Below are 17,612 nucleotides of genomic sequence, written 5' to 3'. Positions count from 1 at the left end.
GCATTAGGGTGTGCACCCCTAAGTTCAAACACACATTCCTGTGTATGTATGTATGTATGTATGTATGTATGTATGTATGTATGTATATATATACTCACAAACACACAAAAACATTTTAAAACATGGACGGTGTAGGTAGCGCAGTGGGCGGTGTCAGTAGCACAGTGGGCGGTGCATTCAATGTATGTGAATGCATGGAGGGCCGCATTCACCTGCTAATAAACAAACATAACATTACACAGCCCCTGCACCTCAGGCCCCTTTACATTACACAGCCCCCGACAACTCTGAACCCCTTTACATTACACAGCCCTCTAGATCCCTTTACATTACACAGCCCCCGACACCTCTGGACCCCTTTACATTACACAGCCCCCTGCATATCTGGGCCCCCTATACATCACACAGCCCCCTGCACATCTGGACCCCTTTACGTTACACATCACCCGCACCTCTGGCCCCTTTTACATTACACAGCCCTCTGGATCCCTTTACATATCATAGACCCCTTTACCTCTGGACCCCTATACATTACACAGCCCCCCCCCACACCTCTGGCCCTGTTTATATCACACAGCCCCCTGCACATCTGGACCCCCATACATTACATAGGCCCCCCCATACCTTTGGACCTCTTTACATTACACAGCCCCCTGCACCTCTGGACCCCTTTACATTACACAGCCCCCTGCACCTCTGGCCCCTTTTACATTACACAGCCCCCTGCACCTCTGGCCCCTTTTACATTACACAGCCCCCTGCACCTCTGGCCCTGTTTACATTACACAGCCCCCTGCACCTCTGGCCCCTTTTACATTACACAGCCCCCTGCACCTCTGGACATCTACTGTACATTACACAGCCCCCTGCACCTCTGGGCCCCTTTTACATTACACAGCCCCCTGCACCTCTGGCCCCTTTTACATTACACAGCCCCCTGCACCTCTGGCCCCTTTTACATTACACAGCACCCTGCACCTCTGGCCCCTTTTACATTACACAGCCCCCTGCACCTCTGGACATCTACTGTACATTACACAGCCCCCTGCACCTCTGGACCCCTTTACATTACACAGCCCCCGCACCTCTGGCCCCTTTACTTTACACAGCCCTGCAACTCTGGACCCCTTTACATTACACAGCCCCCCCCCAGCAATGTAAGCACGGAGGGATGGGGTGCTTTTAAAAAATATATCTATCTTATTTCTTTTATTTTTATACTGTTCTTTGGAAAAAAAAATCTGATCACTTTTATTGCTGTCAGAAGGAATGCAAACATCCCTTGTGACAGTAATAGGCACGTGACAGATACTCTTTGTGGAATCTATAAGACCCCAAATCCCTCCTTTGTACTTAAAAGCCAAAACAGAAAAAAAAAAGTTAAATTTGGCGCCTTTAAAGTGTTTTGTAAATGTTTTTTTCATTTTTGTTTGTTTTTTTAAATAACAAAACATGTCATACATACCTACTCTGTGCAAGGATTTTGCACAAAGTGGCCCCGATCCTCATTTTCTGGGGTCCCCTGGCAGCACTCGTGGCTTCTCCTCTTCGAGTGCGCCCACGGAGAGCCGCATTCAATGGGGGCACTCGTGCGGGCGTGCTCCAGAGTCCTGCTGCTGCATCCATTGACACAGACAGCAGGACTCGTGGGACGGGAGAGCCCAGGCGAGCCGTGGAAGGCGGTGGGTGCATCTCCCGGGACAACCCTTTCAAGCGGCGGCCACATATTTTTTTGTACGGTTGGCATGAAGGAGTTAAAATGTCTGTGGGCCAGGTGCATGTGAAGTCATCATGTGCTCTGACAGGCTGGACATTTAGCAGTGGCGGTAGGCCGGGTTGCCGACCCCTGCCTTAGAGCTATACTGGAATTTTTCCCTGTATTTGTCTGTGCACTTAGCCTTCAATTGGATTGCTTCTAAAGTCACAGACTCAGTGTAAGTAGCAATTGGTACATACACCCAGGTCTGGCTGTAGTATGCATGAGGATTGTATAATTGGATTGATGTAGAAATTTGGACTCAACGTGCAACAAGGGAAGATGATAAATCATTTGAGACTAGATATATATATATATACAATATATATATATAAATATAAATATATCCACAACTGCCTTTACACGCACATAACGGCATCCCAGTCTTATACCCCATACACAGGGCTAGATTCAGCAACAACATACGGCGGCGTATCTGGAGATACGCCGCCGTAATTTCAAATCTGCGCTGTCGTATCTTTACACCGATTCTCAAAGGCAGATACGTTTAAAAAATAGGCTTCCTCCGCCGACGTAACTTGAATACGCCGGCTTATAATTGTGTGCAATTTTACGCTGGCCGCTAGGAGCGCTTCCGTAGATTTCAGCGTAGAATATGCAAATGACCTAGATACGCCGATTCACAAACGTACGGCCGCCCGACGGAATTTTTTTACGTCGTTTGCGTAAGGCTTTTCCGGCGTAACGTTGCTCCTGTTTCTATGAGGCGTACGCAATGTTAAGTATGGACGTCGTTCCTGCGTCGAATTTAGAATTATTTACGTCGTTTGCGTAAGTCGTTAGCGAATAGGGCTGGACGTAATTTACGTTCACGTCGAAACCAATACATCCTTGCGGCGTACTATGGAGCAATGCACACTGGGATATGTACACGGACGGCGCATGCGCCGTTCGTAAAAAACTTCAATCACGTCGGGTTACCAAGAATTAACATAAAACATGCCCCCTCATCCACATTTGAATTACGCGTGCTTACGCCGGCCCCATTTACGCTACGCCACCGTAACTTAGAAGGCAAGTGCTTTGTGAATACAGCACTTGCCTCTCTAACTTACGGCGGCGTAGCGTAAATACGATACGCTACGCCGCCGTAACATTGCGCGCCCCTACCTGAATCTAGCCCACACTATTCAATTTTCTGCAGATATTTGCCTTCAGATTTACCAAAACCATATAATATGAGGTCAAACTTTAAGAGTTTCATGTATGCAATCAGACAGGCCCTTGCATTACATGGTTTTGGTAAATCTGAAGACAAAAATCTGCAGAAAATCTAATAGTGTGTATGGGGTCTTAGTCTGTAGGGTTCAATATTGAGTTGGCCCACCCTTTGCAGCTATAACAGCTTCAACTCTTCTTGCAAGGCTGTCCACAATGTTTAGGAGTGTGTCCATGGGAATGTTTGATCATTCTTCCAGAAGAACAATGGTGAGGTCAAGCACTGATGTGGACAACAAGGCCTGGCTTGCAGACTCCGCTCCAATTTATACCAAAGGTGTTCTATCGGGTTAAGGTCAGGACTTTGTGCAGGCCAGTCAAGGTCCTCCACCCCAAACTCACTCCTCCATGTCTTTATGGATCTTGCTTTGTTCACTGGTCCAAATCATTTGGTGGAGGGGGGATTATGGTTGAGGGTTGTGTTTTTAGGGGTTGGGCTTGGCCCCTTAGTTCTAGTGAAGGGAACTATTCAGTCGTCAGCATACCAAGATATTTTGGACAATTTCATGCTCCCAACTTTGTGGGAACAGTTTGGGGATGGCCCCTTCTTGTTCCAACATGACTGTGCACCAGTGCACAAAGCAAGGTCCATAAAGACATGGATGAGCAAATTTGGGGTGGAGAAACTTGACTGGCCTGACCTCAACCTGATAGAACACCTTTGGGATGAATTAGAGCAGAGACTGCAAGCCAGGTCTTCTCCTCCACATCAGGGCCTGACCTCACAAATGCGCTTCTGGAAGAATGGTCAAACATTCCCATAGACACACTCCTAAACCTTGTGGACAGCCTTCCCCTGCTGTAACCTCTAGCATCCAATCAGTGAGCAGCATTACTGTACAGTAATCTCTAGCAAACAATCATCAAGAAGAACCTCTAGCAACTAGTGAGCCGTATTGTGTGCTGTAACCTCTAGCAACCAGTCAGTAAGTGGTAATGATATGCTGTAACCTCTGGCAACCAATCACAATCACTGCCTGATCTGATACAGTAAACCGATTTTAAGTCTAGCTGATATTTATTGTATGTCTCAGAGCAGGTGAAGAGCACAATTGCATGGGGGGGCCCCAAGAAAATGTTTGCCCAGGGTCCAATCAACATTAAAGACCTTGTCTTCAGAGCCAAAGGCTCTACTGGTCATCACACAGTTGCTTCTATTCAGCTTAGCTAGTTTGACCAGTATTTACCACCTGAGAGGGTTGATTTCAGCGCCAGTTTTTGTTTTCCCTTTTAGTAAATAGTGAGAAAAGACAATCTATACGTACAGCTAGATACTCCTGAACCAGGCCTCTGCTGGTTACATAGGTTACTGTCCTGATTATAGTTGGGCCTTCATTAGAGAGGGATACCACTCACCGTCTAATAATTTCCCATGGAATACTGCAAGGCCGGCAATTCGACCGATGAATGTGAAATATGAGAGATGATCTTCATTGCACAGACCAGAATTTGGATTTATTTGGAGGGTGTAATTGTCCCTGTGACAAAGATAAGAAGGTTTATGTCCAACATGTAGACTGAATCAACATAATTTAGCAGATCACATGACAATCCAGCCATGACTTCACTGTAACAGACTCCCTTCAATGACAGGGCAGGGCACCCGTTTTTTCCCTGCTAAAATTACCTTCTACAGGTCTCGATTCCATTCCCCCAAGTTTCTGACTGAACAGTGAAAGTAGAAGCAGCAGACTGATAAACTTATCTGTCAATCTGCTCCCTCCTCCTATCAGTAAGACTCTATTAGAACATGAACACACTAGCACATCTGATTGGTTCCTTGTTCTGCTACTCCTTCTCCCAGCTCAGTTGTATATCGTGTTTCCCCGAAAAAAAGCCTGGGTCTTATATTAATTTTGGCAACAAAAGACAGTAGGGCTTTTTTTCAGGGTAGGTCTTACCATGTAACGTGCTGTCTTCTCTCCCCCTCTCTCTCCCAGCCCAACAGGAATCCCCAGTGAGAACCGAGTTAAAATGCTTGTAAAATCCTATAATCCACTCTATTACAGTAGCATATAATGTACAATGTGTGTATCTCTGTAAAATAATAGGAAAAATACCTTTGTTATAGTGCCGCTCTGCTCACTTCCCCACAATTATATTATAGAAACACACACATTGTACATTATATATTACTGTAATAGAGTAGATTACAGGATTTTACAAGCATTTTAAACCAGGGCTTATTTTCAAAGTAGGGCTTATATTGCAGCCCTCCTGGAAAATAACGATGGGTCTGATGCCGCGTACACACGATCATTTTTCAGCATGTCGAAAAAAAACGAAGTTTTCCCAACTTCATCATTAAAACAATGTTGCCTACGACGGCACTATAAAGGGGAAGTTCCATTCGCCTTTGGGCTGCTTTAGCTGATTCCGTGTTAGTAAAAGACGATTTGCGCTTTTTTGTCTGTTACAGCGTGATGAATGTGCTTACTCCATTATGAACGGTAGTTTTACCAGAACGAGCGCTCCCGTCTCATAACTTGCTTCTGAGAATGCGTGGGTTTTTTACGTTGTTTTAGCCCACACATGATCATTTTTTACAACCCGAAAAACGACATCGTTTAAAACGACGTTAAAAAATGCAGCATTTTTTTTCCGTCGTTTTTCAGAACCTGAACAATTATGTGAAGCCCACACACCATCATTTTAAATTACGTTTTTGAAAAACTATGTTTTTTTAATGCCGAAAATTTATCGTGTGTATGCGGCATTATTTTCGGGGAAACACGGTAGGAGGTTACAAGGGGCTGGTCAGAAATCTAAATCTAGTACTTACACAGCTTGTATTTAAAAAATAAATGTAATTAATACAGAGCTACCTTTTTTTGCGTATTTTATACCTGTCTAGAGTTCACCTTTATTTAATGAACCTAAATATAAGTCTTACCCCCAACAAAGTATCCCTTACCTCATAATGCTGCAGTGAAAATCAATAACTCTGCTTACCAATGACCAACCTGGACAAAGTCTGGGTTTGAACACATACAAATGGTTACACTGGTTCACCTATGACATGTCTCCAGGCACCCAAGTACCAGTGCTGTGGGCTACCATAATCTTGGTTATAAACCAACGAAACTAAGGCTGGCCATAGACAGTGCAAATTTCTTTCCTGCAACCCGAAAGCAATTTGCACAATTCTCTTTTCAACACACAATGCTGACAGGGGATCCCTCTTGCCGAGACATTGTATTCTACCGGTGTGGGAAGCCACCCCCGCCGGGAGAAGACTGTGATTATTGCTAGCGGCTAAAGCAGCTGCCAATCACAATGCCAAGCAAAATCCAGCAGGCTGGTTTTACCCAAGTTGAACAATTGATCAACTTGGTACATTCAGCCTGTCGATACATGGTTCGAATCTCGGCCGGTTCCTGCTGAACCAGCCGAGATTCGAACCGTCTATGGCTGGCCTTAGAAGCAGTCTATGGCATCATTCATGAGAACAAGTCATTCAAGTGGGGTCCTTGACAAACTTTACCCAGGAGCTTTTTACAGCAACAAACAGAAGGGTCTATGGCAACTGGGGCAGGCAGCACATAGGAGGCAAGGCAAATATTCATATACACATATCCCTAGCCTCAGAACAATAATGAAGCAGTAAAGAAACTTACGTGGCAGAATACTCAAACAGTCCATAATATGGATTAAACATCTCTTTGGACAAAAGGAAGAACCATTCTCTGGCCACGCCACCATAATCCAAGCCTTTCTCGGATTCAAACTCTATCCACAACCGTGCCTTCAGGACATCCGGCCTCTTCACTGACATGATCCGCCTGTACGATTCTTCAAAGATGTTGTTTCTGTGAAGCTTCATTTCAAATCTGTTTGGTATATCAGCCTGGGGAGGGAATCACTTTCGGTTATGATGATGGCACATGCACAATGGGGTTTGTGAACTGAAGACCTAAAAAGCAGAACCTATTTGATATACTAGGTGTTTCAATGCTGTTATTCAAGCTAGGTTCGGCTTTAGATACATTTTAAGAATGTCCACATAGTACACAAACCACTGAACAAACCAGATTTTAGCAGAAAACAACCTTTATGTTTCAAGGAGAAGCCAACATTGAATGAAGGCTCGATCACATACCAGCAGTGTGGAATCGTCTACCACACCAATTCGCTCAGTATATGGTTATATGCTATTAGACCCAGTAGTACTTTTTGAGCGTACAGTATACATTTACAAGAAGTGAGGAATCTCACCCAAATTAGTGTACAAACATAAGTTTAGGAGATTACCTGAGTGAACACCCCAGTACCATACAATGATGGACAATATCGGTGCCAGAGAGGAGACATGTAGCATAAAATAATTATATTTTTTTATTATAGAACTAGTTAAAATGTTACAAGAACAGGGGAAGATAAATTATCATACCAAAAATATATGATAAATATTAAATAAAAAATGAATAAAGACAATACAATCCATACAGTGATATTAAATTATGTTGTCTGTGCAGTCAATGTTTCTCCACAAACCTTCTTCAGGACTCGGATATGTGACAGATTTTAAGGTTGCCTAAAACAATATAATGTTAGAAACGCATTTGTATTTTTGCAAATTCTAACCATATGGTGCATCATATGCTCCTACCAATATGGCCCAGGAATAGAAAATCCAGCCCAAACACCTGGGGCGAGCAGAGAGGCACTCAGGACTAAGAAAAACACAGTAGTAGTACAAGAAGACAGCAATCCTAGATGGAAAAATATATCATATAATATTGGATCTAAGCTATGTAGTGTATACCTGGTAAAAAAAAGGATCTGACTCAGCCACTATCAACTTACTTCAATCAGATAAAAATGTTGGATATAGGGCAGCGGGTACAACAATCATAACGATTGGAGAGGAGAAGATCGCACACCTCAGTCTTATTTTTTAAGACAAATGGATATATAGATTATATATAAAAACAACCAGATGTCACCAAATAAATTGAAAGTAATATCTCATAAGGATAGTAACCAATACAAAAAATAGTGTGTTAAAACAGACATGCCCCCCCCCCCCACCATTTCCAGCTAATTGAAGGAAGTTGATAGTGGCCGAGTCAGATCCTCTTTTTTTACCAGATATACACTATATAGCTTAGATCCATAATGATATAATATATTTTTCCATCTATGATTGCTGTCTTGTGCCATCAGCGCTGTGGTTTGCTTGGTCCTGAGTACTCCTATGCCCGCTCCAGGCGTTTGGGCTGGATTGTCTATTCCTGGGCCATATTGGTAGGAGCATATGATTAACCATATGGTTAGAAATTGCAAAAATACAAAAATGTGTTACTAACATTATATTGTTTTAGGTAACCTTTAAATCGATCACATGTCTGGGTCCTGAAGAAGCTAAGTTTGTGGAGAAACGTTGATCGCACAGACAGAATGCACAGACATTATCACTGTATGGATTGTATGGTCTTTATTAATTTGTATTGATTTTTTTATAGGTTTTCGGTATGATAATCTATCTTCCCCTGTTGGGGCACTTTTTACCTTTCTTGTAACATGTTAAAAGGGTTGTAAAGTCAGAAGGTTTTTTATCTTAATGCTTCTGTGTGCAGCAGCCCCCCTCAGAACCCTAATATATACCCGAGGTCTCTCTCTATCTGGCGGTGTCCATGAGTTTCTCAGCCATCCGAGATTCTCCCTCCTGATTGGCTAAGAAACAGCACCAGCGCTATTGGCTCCTGCTACTGTCAAATAAAGTCAGCTAGCCAATTAGGAGAGAGAGGGGGTGGGCACAGGTCAGGGCTCCATGTCTGAATGGACACAGGGAGCTGTGGCACGGATGCCCCCATAACAAGCTGCTGGCTGTGGGGGCACTCAAAAGGAGGGAGGGGCCAGGAGCACAGAAGAGGGACACGAGAAGAAGAGGATCGGGGCTGCTCTGTGCAAATCCACTGCAACGGAGCAGGTAAGTATAACATGTTTGTTATTTTTATAGGAAAAAAAATTAGACTTTACAATCACTTTAACTAGTTTGAGTTCATTTATTCAACACGTCTCCTCTGTAGCCAATATAGTCTGTCATTGTCGGGTACTGGGGTGTTTACTCCGGTAATCTCCTAGACGTATGTATGTATTCTGTTGGATGAGGCGCAAGTCTATATATTTTTTCTATAATGTACAAACAAGTCTAGCAGCGCTTTAAGTATTTATTGGTTGGGGTCCTTCTAGGACACTGTAACCGCAATTTGAAAACAACAACACATATCTAAATTATCTTATCCACTCTACTGCCAGCACGATTTACAGGCAGTCATTAATTTATGTTTTCCCTATCTACAACAGCTAACAACTAATATTAATTGGTTTTATTATAATTAGTGGCCTTGATCATAATTGAGAACACTTGTTAGAATAAAGTTGCAAATTGTTTTCTGGTGAACAAGCATTATCATTAATCAGTGCTGCCTAATTAGCAGACATAAGTGAAAATGCCTTTATTTTGATTATTAGGGTAGCTAAGTGCCTTTGTTGAAAAGGAATAACACGTTTTGCAGCAATCTTTTGATTACATGGGTCTGTCAATCCATGATATTCCATAAGAACATGCATTACAATCTTACACGCCATTTAAATGACAGGAACTCTCACTTGGGTGCCAAAGACTAGAAGAAGCCTTCAATCAACATAAAATCAGTATTGGACTAATTTTGGGCAATAAGTGTTGGGAGGCTCATTTTTAAAAAGGCACTTTAGGACAGGCAGGGGTGAGAGGGGGGGAGTTAAGAACTAACAGGGTAAACTTTTTGTTGGTGGGGGGTGTTAAGAACTGGTCTTAAAGTGTTACTAAACCCAGGACCTGCATTCACTATATCTGGCCCCCCACAGTACACAGAACATGGAAATGCAATTATTTTAGTAACTATAAACTGCTTAATTACTTTTCTAAGCAGTATATAGCAGTCTTGTGGCTTTTACCAGTTCCTGGTAAAGCCTGTAGGAGGAGTTTTCACACTGCACTGAGCTGTCCTATCAGGATCCAGGACCTTTGTCTGGACAGTGCTGATTGGCCCTGTGCTGATCACCTGCACTCTCCCAAGAAAAAAAAAAACTGTCTAGCAATACACACCAAACTGAGCATGTGCAGCCTGACTCCAAATGTTCTGTCTTATTCGGACGTGTTCTGGAGTCAGTGGAGGAGGATCTGTGCATACAGGATCAAGTAGCCATTTCATACAATGTGGAGGATTAACCCCTTAGGTTCCACAGTGTAACACAGTAACACTTTAATCCTACGCACTGTGTAAAAAGGCAGTTTGGTCCTGTCGTCTCGGATCCTCTCCTTTTACTGTCAGGATTTTGTGCTAGAAAATTACTTAGAACCCCCAAACATTAAATGGCGATGATAATATTTTTTGCCACACAGTATTTGTACAGTAGTCCTTCCAAGCAATTTTTTGGTAAAAAATACACTTTAATGACTAAAAAAATATATATTTTGTTTTGTATAATGTGAAAGATGACGTTACACCGAGTAAATAGATACTTACCATGTCATGCTTTAAAATTGCGTCAAACTACGGTACCTAAAATGATTTTTTTTTCCTATTAAAAAAAAAAAAACAATCATCTTGGCCTTACTCTTCTCCATACCCAGCATTGGATCGCTTCCGGGCTTCACCGCTGGGTCATAACTCCAGTATTTAACATCAAACAAATTATGTATTTTTACTATGGGCTGGTCGGCAAGTGGTAAAATGTTACAACAAAATAAAGATACTTGTGATAAGGGAGTTGCTTTGAGAACCATAACCCTGCTCTGCAAATAACAGTTCCAAGGTACCATGGCAATTACCTTTGTAATTGAGTTAAAAATACTTACTGGTTTCTTCAGTTTTTTCCTGAAATAATCATATTTCTGCTTGAATTCTCTGGAGTAGGGGACAGCCTAGAAGAGGAAGAGAAAATAATGGTTCCATTAAAACAAAGTCACGCTCAGTATGTGCCCTAAGATGTAGATTACTAAAGTGGAGAACTCTATTAATATTGCTACGTAAAGAGTCAGCACACTAAAAAATTACATGTTGAAATCACAAAAATCACCAACTAGATTTTTTATTTAGTTGGAACTCCAAATAAACTATAATTTCAAAAGTGTAATAAATCGAAAACACTGCCCGTAACATTGGGTGGAACTACCAGGAACAGTAGGGTTGGGGGTGCTGTATGCCAGAGATACTGTGTAGTCTCTGTACAAAGCAAATATCAGAATTGTTTTCTCAAGCGGCGCTATGTACTTAAATGAAGGTTTGCTTTAAATAGTTATGAAGAGCTACTAAGGGCCACATGACCCAATGGTATGTTTAGGGCCATGTGACCTAGAAATAGAACTCCTACATGTTAAGGCAGAGGTCTCAAAACTGCGGCCCGAGGGCCAGATGTGGCCCTTTGCTAGCCTTTATCCGGCCCTTGGGGCACAATTCCTCCCACTGACATGAGGCACTATTCCTCCCATTGACACCAACAATGGGGCACTATATTATCCACTGATACCAATGATGGGATACTTACTCCTACTAATAGGGGGAATACTCCTCTTCCTATCGACCACCAGCCCTGAGGCCATATATGTTCTCACTGATACAGGGCCCGTGACTTTTTTCTTCCCTTGCTGGCCCCAATCCGGCCCTCCTAAAGTCTGAAGGGCAGTAAAGTGGCCATTTGTTTGTAAAGTTTGGAGACCCCTGTGTTAAGTTAACTAACTTTATGTCTGCTTTATAACTCTCACTGACTCACTCCAGTGCCTCCCTCAATGTGCAAATTTGACCTTAACTATGAATTTATATTTTGTCTTTTAAAGGAAATATCAAAGCTTTAGATGGCTTGTTTTTAAAGGTGAAAGCTGAATTCTAAATTCGTTGTTCCCCCCATTGCCTCAAATGTTAGTGAATGATTTGTGAATGGAAACATAATGGTATGTCCATACTGCAAACCAATTCATATCATTTTCTGGTGTTCCACTTTCAAAATATCAGGTGAAACTTGTATCAGGCAACTGCGGTCAAATCTAGGTGACACTTATCAATAATTACTATTAAACAGAATCCTCTGAACAGAGAGATCCTCCATCACTGTATCGGGTATCATTGGATAGGTGCAGCAAAATCTAAAGTATACATTAAAGTGGAGTTCCACCCTAAAAGTTAACTTTCTATTAACAGCTTGCCTTTAATGTAAAAAAATAATAAAACATGATTTTTTTACTCACTTCTATCTGGCTGGTTACTAGGCAGTATTCATAATCTGCCTAGTTCCTGGTTCTAGGTGGTTCAAATTCCTGTCCCAAGACCCCAATGCCTCCTGGGAAATAATGACACTCATTTCCCAGGAGTCTCTGAGCATTACTGTGCCTAAAAATCACCCAGCATGCACCTCTCCCTGAAAACCAGGAAGAAAAAGGAACTGGGCTTCCCATGCCCACACATATGATGGATACGGCCACAACAAGAGCTGGAGGATATAGGGCAAGTGTTTGCAATGATTTCTGGAACGATTGGGGAGCTATTAATATGTTTTAGGGACTATTTAATGTGAATAATTTTAGCTTGCAAAAAAAAAAAAATGATGCCCCTAACCTCGCTTTAATGACTACATTTGGGGCTAGTCTAACATTCTTTAGAAGGAACCTGCCAGTCTAGATACTAAAAAAAAAAAAATAACCTAACAAAACTTTCTAACACTACTGGAGATATAGAGATAGGAAATTTTGGTCCCCCAAACCAAAAAAACAAAAAAAAGACAGGGGCAATTGGACCATTGCCGTACAGGTAAGTAGATAAAGTCAAGTGTATAGACACGTCTGTCGTCCTCCACTGGCAGGGGTTTTTAGATATTCTCCCGACAAAGCGACACTAGACTGCAAAACTAGTTGAGATGTTCTTCGTGACCCTCAATCCTACTGTGATCTTCCCCTCTTGGGGACCATTATAATGGTGATGTGTATCGCTGTCACTATTATTTTAAACTGTATATGATTTTGTGTGTGTTGATTTTGTATTAATAAAATTAGTTGTATATTTTTCTATATACGTGGCTATACACTTGACTGTATCTACTTACCTGTACTGCAATAGTCCATTTCCCCCCCCCCGTTATTTGTTCTTTTGGTTTGGGGACCAAAATTTCCGATCTCTATATCTCTAAACTTCCTGGATGATGGTACTATTAACGTTGATACACAATTTATATGTTCTATTACTTTAGTTAGTCAGCTTAAGGTGTTTGTAACCATATTGGTGCACTATTGCAACAACACAGTTGAGTACTGACCGTGTTGCTTTTTTATTTTATTTACACCAAGTAACATTTTCAGTACAAGCTTTCGGGTGCCTGTCCCCTTCTTCTAAGATCTAAGTAGCTTGTGCAAATAAATAAAAATCTTTTGTGGACAGTACTCAACGTTTTACAATTTATTATAGGTACTTATGTAGTGCTGTCAATTTACGCAGCTCTTCACATATATATTGTACATTCACATCAGTCCCTGCTCTCAAGGAGCTTTTAATCGAAGGTCCTTGACTCACATTAATACACATAGTACATATACAAGGGCCAATTTAGACAGGAGCCAATTAACCTACCAGCATGTCTTTGGAGTGTGGGAGGAAACTGGAGTACTTGGAGGAAACCCATGCAAGCACAGGGAGAACATGCAAACTCCAGGCAGGTAGTGTCGAGGTTGGGATTTGAACCAACAATCCTAGTGCTGGTAGGCAGAAGTGCTAACCAGAAAATCATCTTCTGTGTATTTCTCTAACACTGGGACACTCACCAGGGGCCTCCACGTGACCACATTATGCGTAAGCCTACCATTTCACTACCTTACTGGCTGCTGTTTTCATCGGCTAATGGGATGACAGGAGGGCAGGGTTTAGCTTCTAAATTGGGGGATGGAGGACCACCAGATATGATACAAGACATGTTTTTCTGGTTAACAGAATGTAGAGGCGGGCAACACAAGGTGTTTTGATGGATGAAAAGTCCTCTCTTAATAATCTATGACATAGCCAGGTTTGCTACAATTAATCCATAGAAGCAACAAACATATTATCCCTATTAAACATTTACACATGTAATCATGTACTTAAAGTACATCTCTGTCTCTATCCATTTTACAAATAAAACACAACAATCAGCTAAGTTTTGCTTTAACTTACTGGCCCGGTGATGGCTGGATTCTGTAGCCGAGGGTCTTCCCACTGGGTTATTTTAGTATCTGCAATTAAAGGGTACATTTTTAGCTTGCTTAACATTCAAGAACTGCAGCAAATGAAAGGGGGAGATTTACTAATAAAGGAGAGTGCAAAATCTTGTGCAGCTCTGCATAGAAACCAGCTTCCAGGTTCCAGGATTCAGCTTCCAGGTTCTTTTTGTCAAAGCTTAATTGAACAAGCTGATTGGCTACCGTGCACAGGGGCACTCTACAGTTTTAGTAAATCAACCCCATAGATGGATAGATAGGACAAACTTCTTCAAACACAATCCCAAAACCTGGTTTGCACAAAACCTGAGCCAAGTCAACTGCCAGCTATCAGCCCATACTGTATTGCTATTTGCTACACTACTAGTCGGTGGATAAAGGTTAGCGATATAAAGGTTTGACTGCAATAAATAAGCAAATAAAAATAAATAAGTTGACCATAGTGCCTTAATTAGGCTTGATCTAAAAGAAATAAAGATGGTTCAGGACTCATTTTTCATAGCAATGTCAAATTTCACATATTTTTTAAAAAAGTTTACCTCTGAAACCGAAAAAAAAATACACTATATAGCACAATATATAGGGTTTGTAATATATATTTATTTATTTATCAATTATAGAGCACACCTAAACTCTCCTACTGGTCAGCCAAGCAGTAGCAGCCTGCATAGGTATCCCTTCCCCAGCCACAGCCTTGTGCCATCACTGGTACCTGCAGGGAGCCCAGAACTGTCGCACCGTGAGTATTACAATGGGATTTTTTTTTTTTTATCGGCCTCGAAAGCAGCGGATATTATACATTTTTACCAAGGTATAGTTCTGCTTTTGGTTTTATCCACTGCCTTTATCCCGAGGCTGTTAAGAGCTGCACTACGTAGCCTGCAGGTACAATGAGGCTTAGGAATTTAAAGCAGCAGCCAGCACCAGTAAAACTAGTCACACACGTAAACTATATACCATTGATCAAATATAAATTCAATCGTTGCATTGATCCTTTAGTCAGAAAATATAATTTGACACATAAAAGTAAAGATAGAGCTGGTGAAATTCCACCAAAAATTCCACTGGGACAAGTTGTTCCTTTTCCATGAAACCAATCTTTGATAGACCAAATTGCCCATTTATTTCTGAAAGATATGACTCTTCTATTGAACCAATCATTATGTAGGATTAGATCTTTAGTTGGGTGTCTATCACACCTAATTGTTCCTTAACTACTCTACAAGCTCTCTCATGGCAGCAGGAATACAGTATCAAGACTTGTAGCAGGGGTGTCAAACTAAATTTAATCGGGGGGCCACATCAGCATTATGGATGTCCTCAAAGGGCCGGTTGTGTCTGTAAGACTTTATAAATGTATCAAGGCCTTTTTTGCTCAGAGAATAGGTACAAGAATTGAACCATACCCCCTTGCCAAACCACATTGAGTGGTTTATGTGTCCAAACAGTGGGAGGATCTTAAAGGGGCAATAAACACCAGGAGTGCATAATGTGCAGAGTTCAGAGGTGTGCTGTACAGAGTGCAGTTTCAAAGGTGCCCAATGCTCTCCTTCACAGGCTGGCCACATCTCATTTCCACCCCTCCTCAGTTCTGACCTCTGCACCACTCTCCCCATCCCTTAGCTCTGCACAAATTTCCCTTCACAGCTCTCATCTACCCCCCACCCAAAAGCTGTTCCAGCTCTAGTACCTCCTGGCAATGTAGGAGGCTCCGAGTCTCACTCACTTGCAAGGAGATCATTGAGCAACATCTGTGCAGCTTACCTATTGATGCCCCATCTCACACTGCACCTACATACCCCTTGTCCCGCCATGAGCGCAGGGCAGGCAGGGATCTGCAAGAGCCATTGAGAGGAAAGCTGTCCTTGTAAGCATAGAAGGATTTCGTGTTTACAAGTGACAGAGGAGAAGAGGGCGAGAGTCTGAGGTAGTGGACATCCATTTCGCCACATTCCAGCTGAAAACAAGCCCTGGGCACGAGGGAAATGGTCTGGCAGTCCAGATTCGGCCTGAGGATCTTGTGTTTGACACATGTGGCTTATAGGTAGGCAACTTGAAGAACCTTATATTGCTTGGACTAAGCAAAGGAGAGGGTCACTGGATAACTGTAGTCACCCATCCCACACTTATCCATTACCGTGATCCACTACTGCAACCCGTAAGAAACAAGACCCTGTCATCAACTTAAATATTGCACGTGAAGGCACACAAATATTGGGTAGTGAGTGCACTTTGATTCAAGATTGAATTTTGCAACAGTTTAACTCAAACATCAGGTAGAACAGAAACAGCATTTGTGTGAGCGGGGCAATATCTGATACATTCTTTCGTTATTAACCAGCAAACGCAGCGTTTCTTATGGTGCATGCATTCCTATGAACGTAACCCATCACTTTCAGTCTCAGCATGCCATCAATGGCTGAGGTTTACTCTGCATTACAGCACTAGTGACCTGAACATTCCGTATGGCTGCCTAAATGCCCACTGTCTGTAATGTTAACTTTTACATAAACAAACAGGAAGTATTAAATTCACTTATACTGGTTACTGTGCATACACACAAAGTGTTACTTCAGGGTGTATAAAGAAAACAGTCCGGATGTGTATTAATGCGTGGAGACAAAAAAAACATGCCACAACCAGAAAATTAAGTCAGAATAGCAATTTTACCACTGAGGCCTTGCTATGCTATATCTTGTTTTAAGTTATATCAAAGGATCACTCCACCTTTTTGGCAAATCGGTTTTGTTTTTTTTAAGACAAGGGAAACCAATTAAAAACTGTCATTATTAATTATTACATATAATGATCCCTGTACAGTCCTGTGCTCAGTGCTGAGAGACAATGGACGCAATGGAATGTTGGGTTGATGTAAGCAGATACTGTAGAGACTGATCTTCATGGCAACTAGATGCATCAAACATTCCTTACTAGGCTACGGATACATTAACAAAAACATGGCTGGTAAAGCATACCCTACAGAAACTGATCAGTACTATGGCCGTGCAGTTCTCAAGTCTTGGTTTAAATCCCACTGGGGTCAACATTAGCATCAAGTCTGTATTTTATTCACTTGATTGCATGATTTCCAAAGAGCGCTCCAATTCCCTACTACACTACGATGTAAAGCAGTGTTGGGACAAGAAAAAGGCTCCCCTCCCTCTCCATGAGCTGGGAACTAATTCAGCAGTATAGGTTGTAGGTCCTGCCCCTTTTGCACCCTGTCCCCTGCTGAAGAGTCCAATACGGACATTTATTTTGCCTACTCCTTTGCCTGGCCATACTGTAAAGCATATAGGACTATTTCAGCATGTTACAAGTTGAAGTAAACAGTCACTAACTGGGACAGTCCAAACTGAGCCTTTGCATGTCAACATGATAAGTAACTTAAAA

The 17,612-nt window shown here is 41.9% G+C and overlaps 1 protein-coding gene across 18 annotated transcripts in view; it reads right to left on the bottom strand.

The window, feature by feature from the left end:
• Positions 1 to 17,612, bottom strand: part of NEDD4L (NEDD4 like E3 ubiquitin protein ligase) — a 615,111-nt gene that overhangs the window by 42,115 nt on the left and 555,384 nt on the right. For all 18 annotated transcript variants that reach the window (XM_040337654.1, XM_040337707.1, XM_040337690.1 and 15 more), the window contains 4 exons: positions 14,176 to 14,234; positions 10,842 to 10,907; positions 6,613 to 6,842; positions 4,352 to 4,473 (listed from right to left, as the gene is read on the bottom strand). In XM_040337654.1, the coding sequence (XP_040193588.1) occupies positions 4,352 to 4,473; positions 6,613 to 6,842; positions 10,842 to 10,907; positions 14,176 to 14,234 (477 nt within the window). The remainder of the gene's footprint in view (positions 1 to 4,351; positions 4,474 to 6,612; positions 6,843 to 10,841; positions 10,908 to 14,175; positions 14,235 to 17,612) is intronic.

Source organism: Rana temporaria, chromosome 1, assembly GCF_905171775.1.
Source record: "Rana temporaria chromosome 1, aRanTem1.1, whole genome shotgun sequence".
In the NCBI taxonomy this organism is placed as follows: domain Eukaryota; kingdom Metazoa; phylum Chordata; class Amphibia; order Anura; family Ranidae; genus Rana; species Rana temporaria.
The sequence above is the reverse complement of the archived record's forward strand: the minus strand, read 5'-3'. Positions and strand labels throughout refer to the sequence as shown.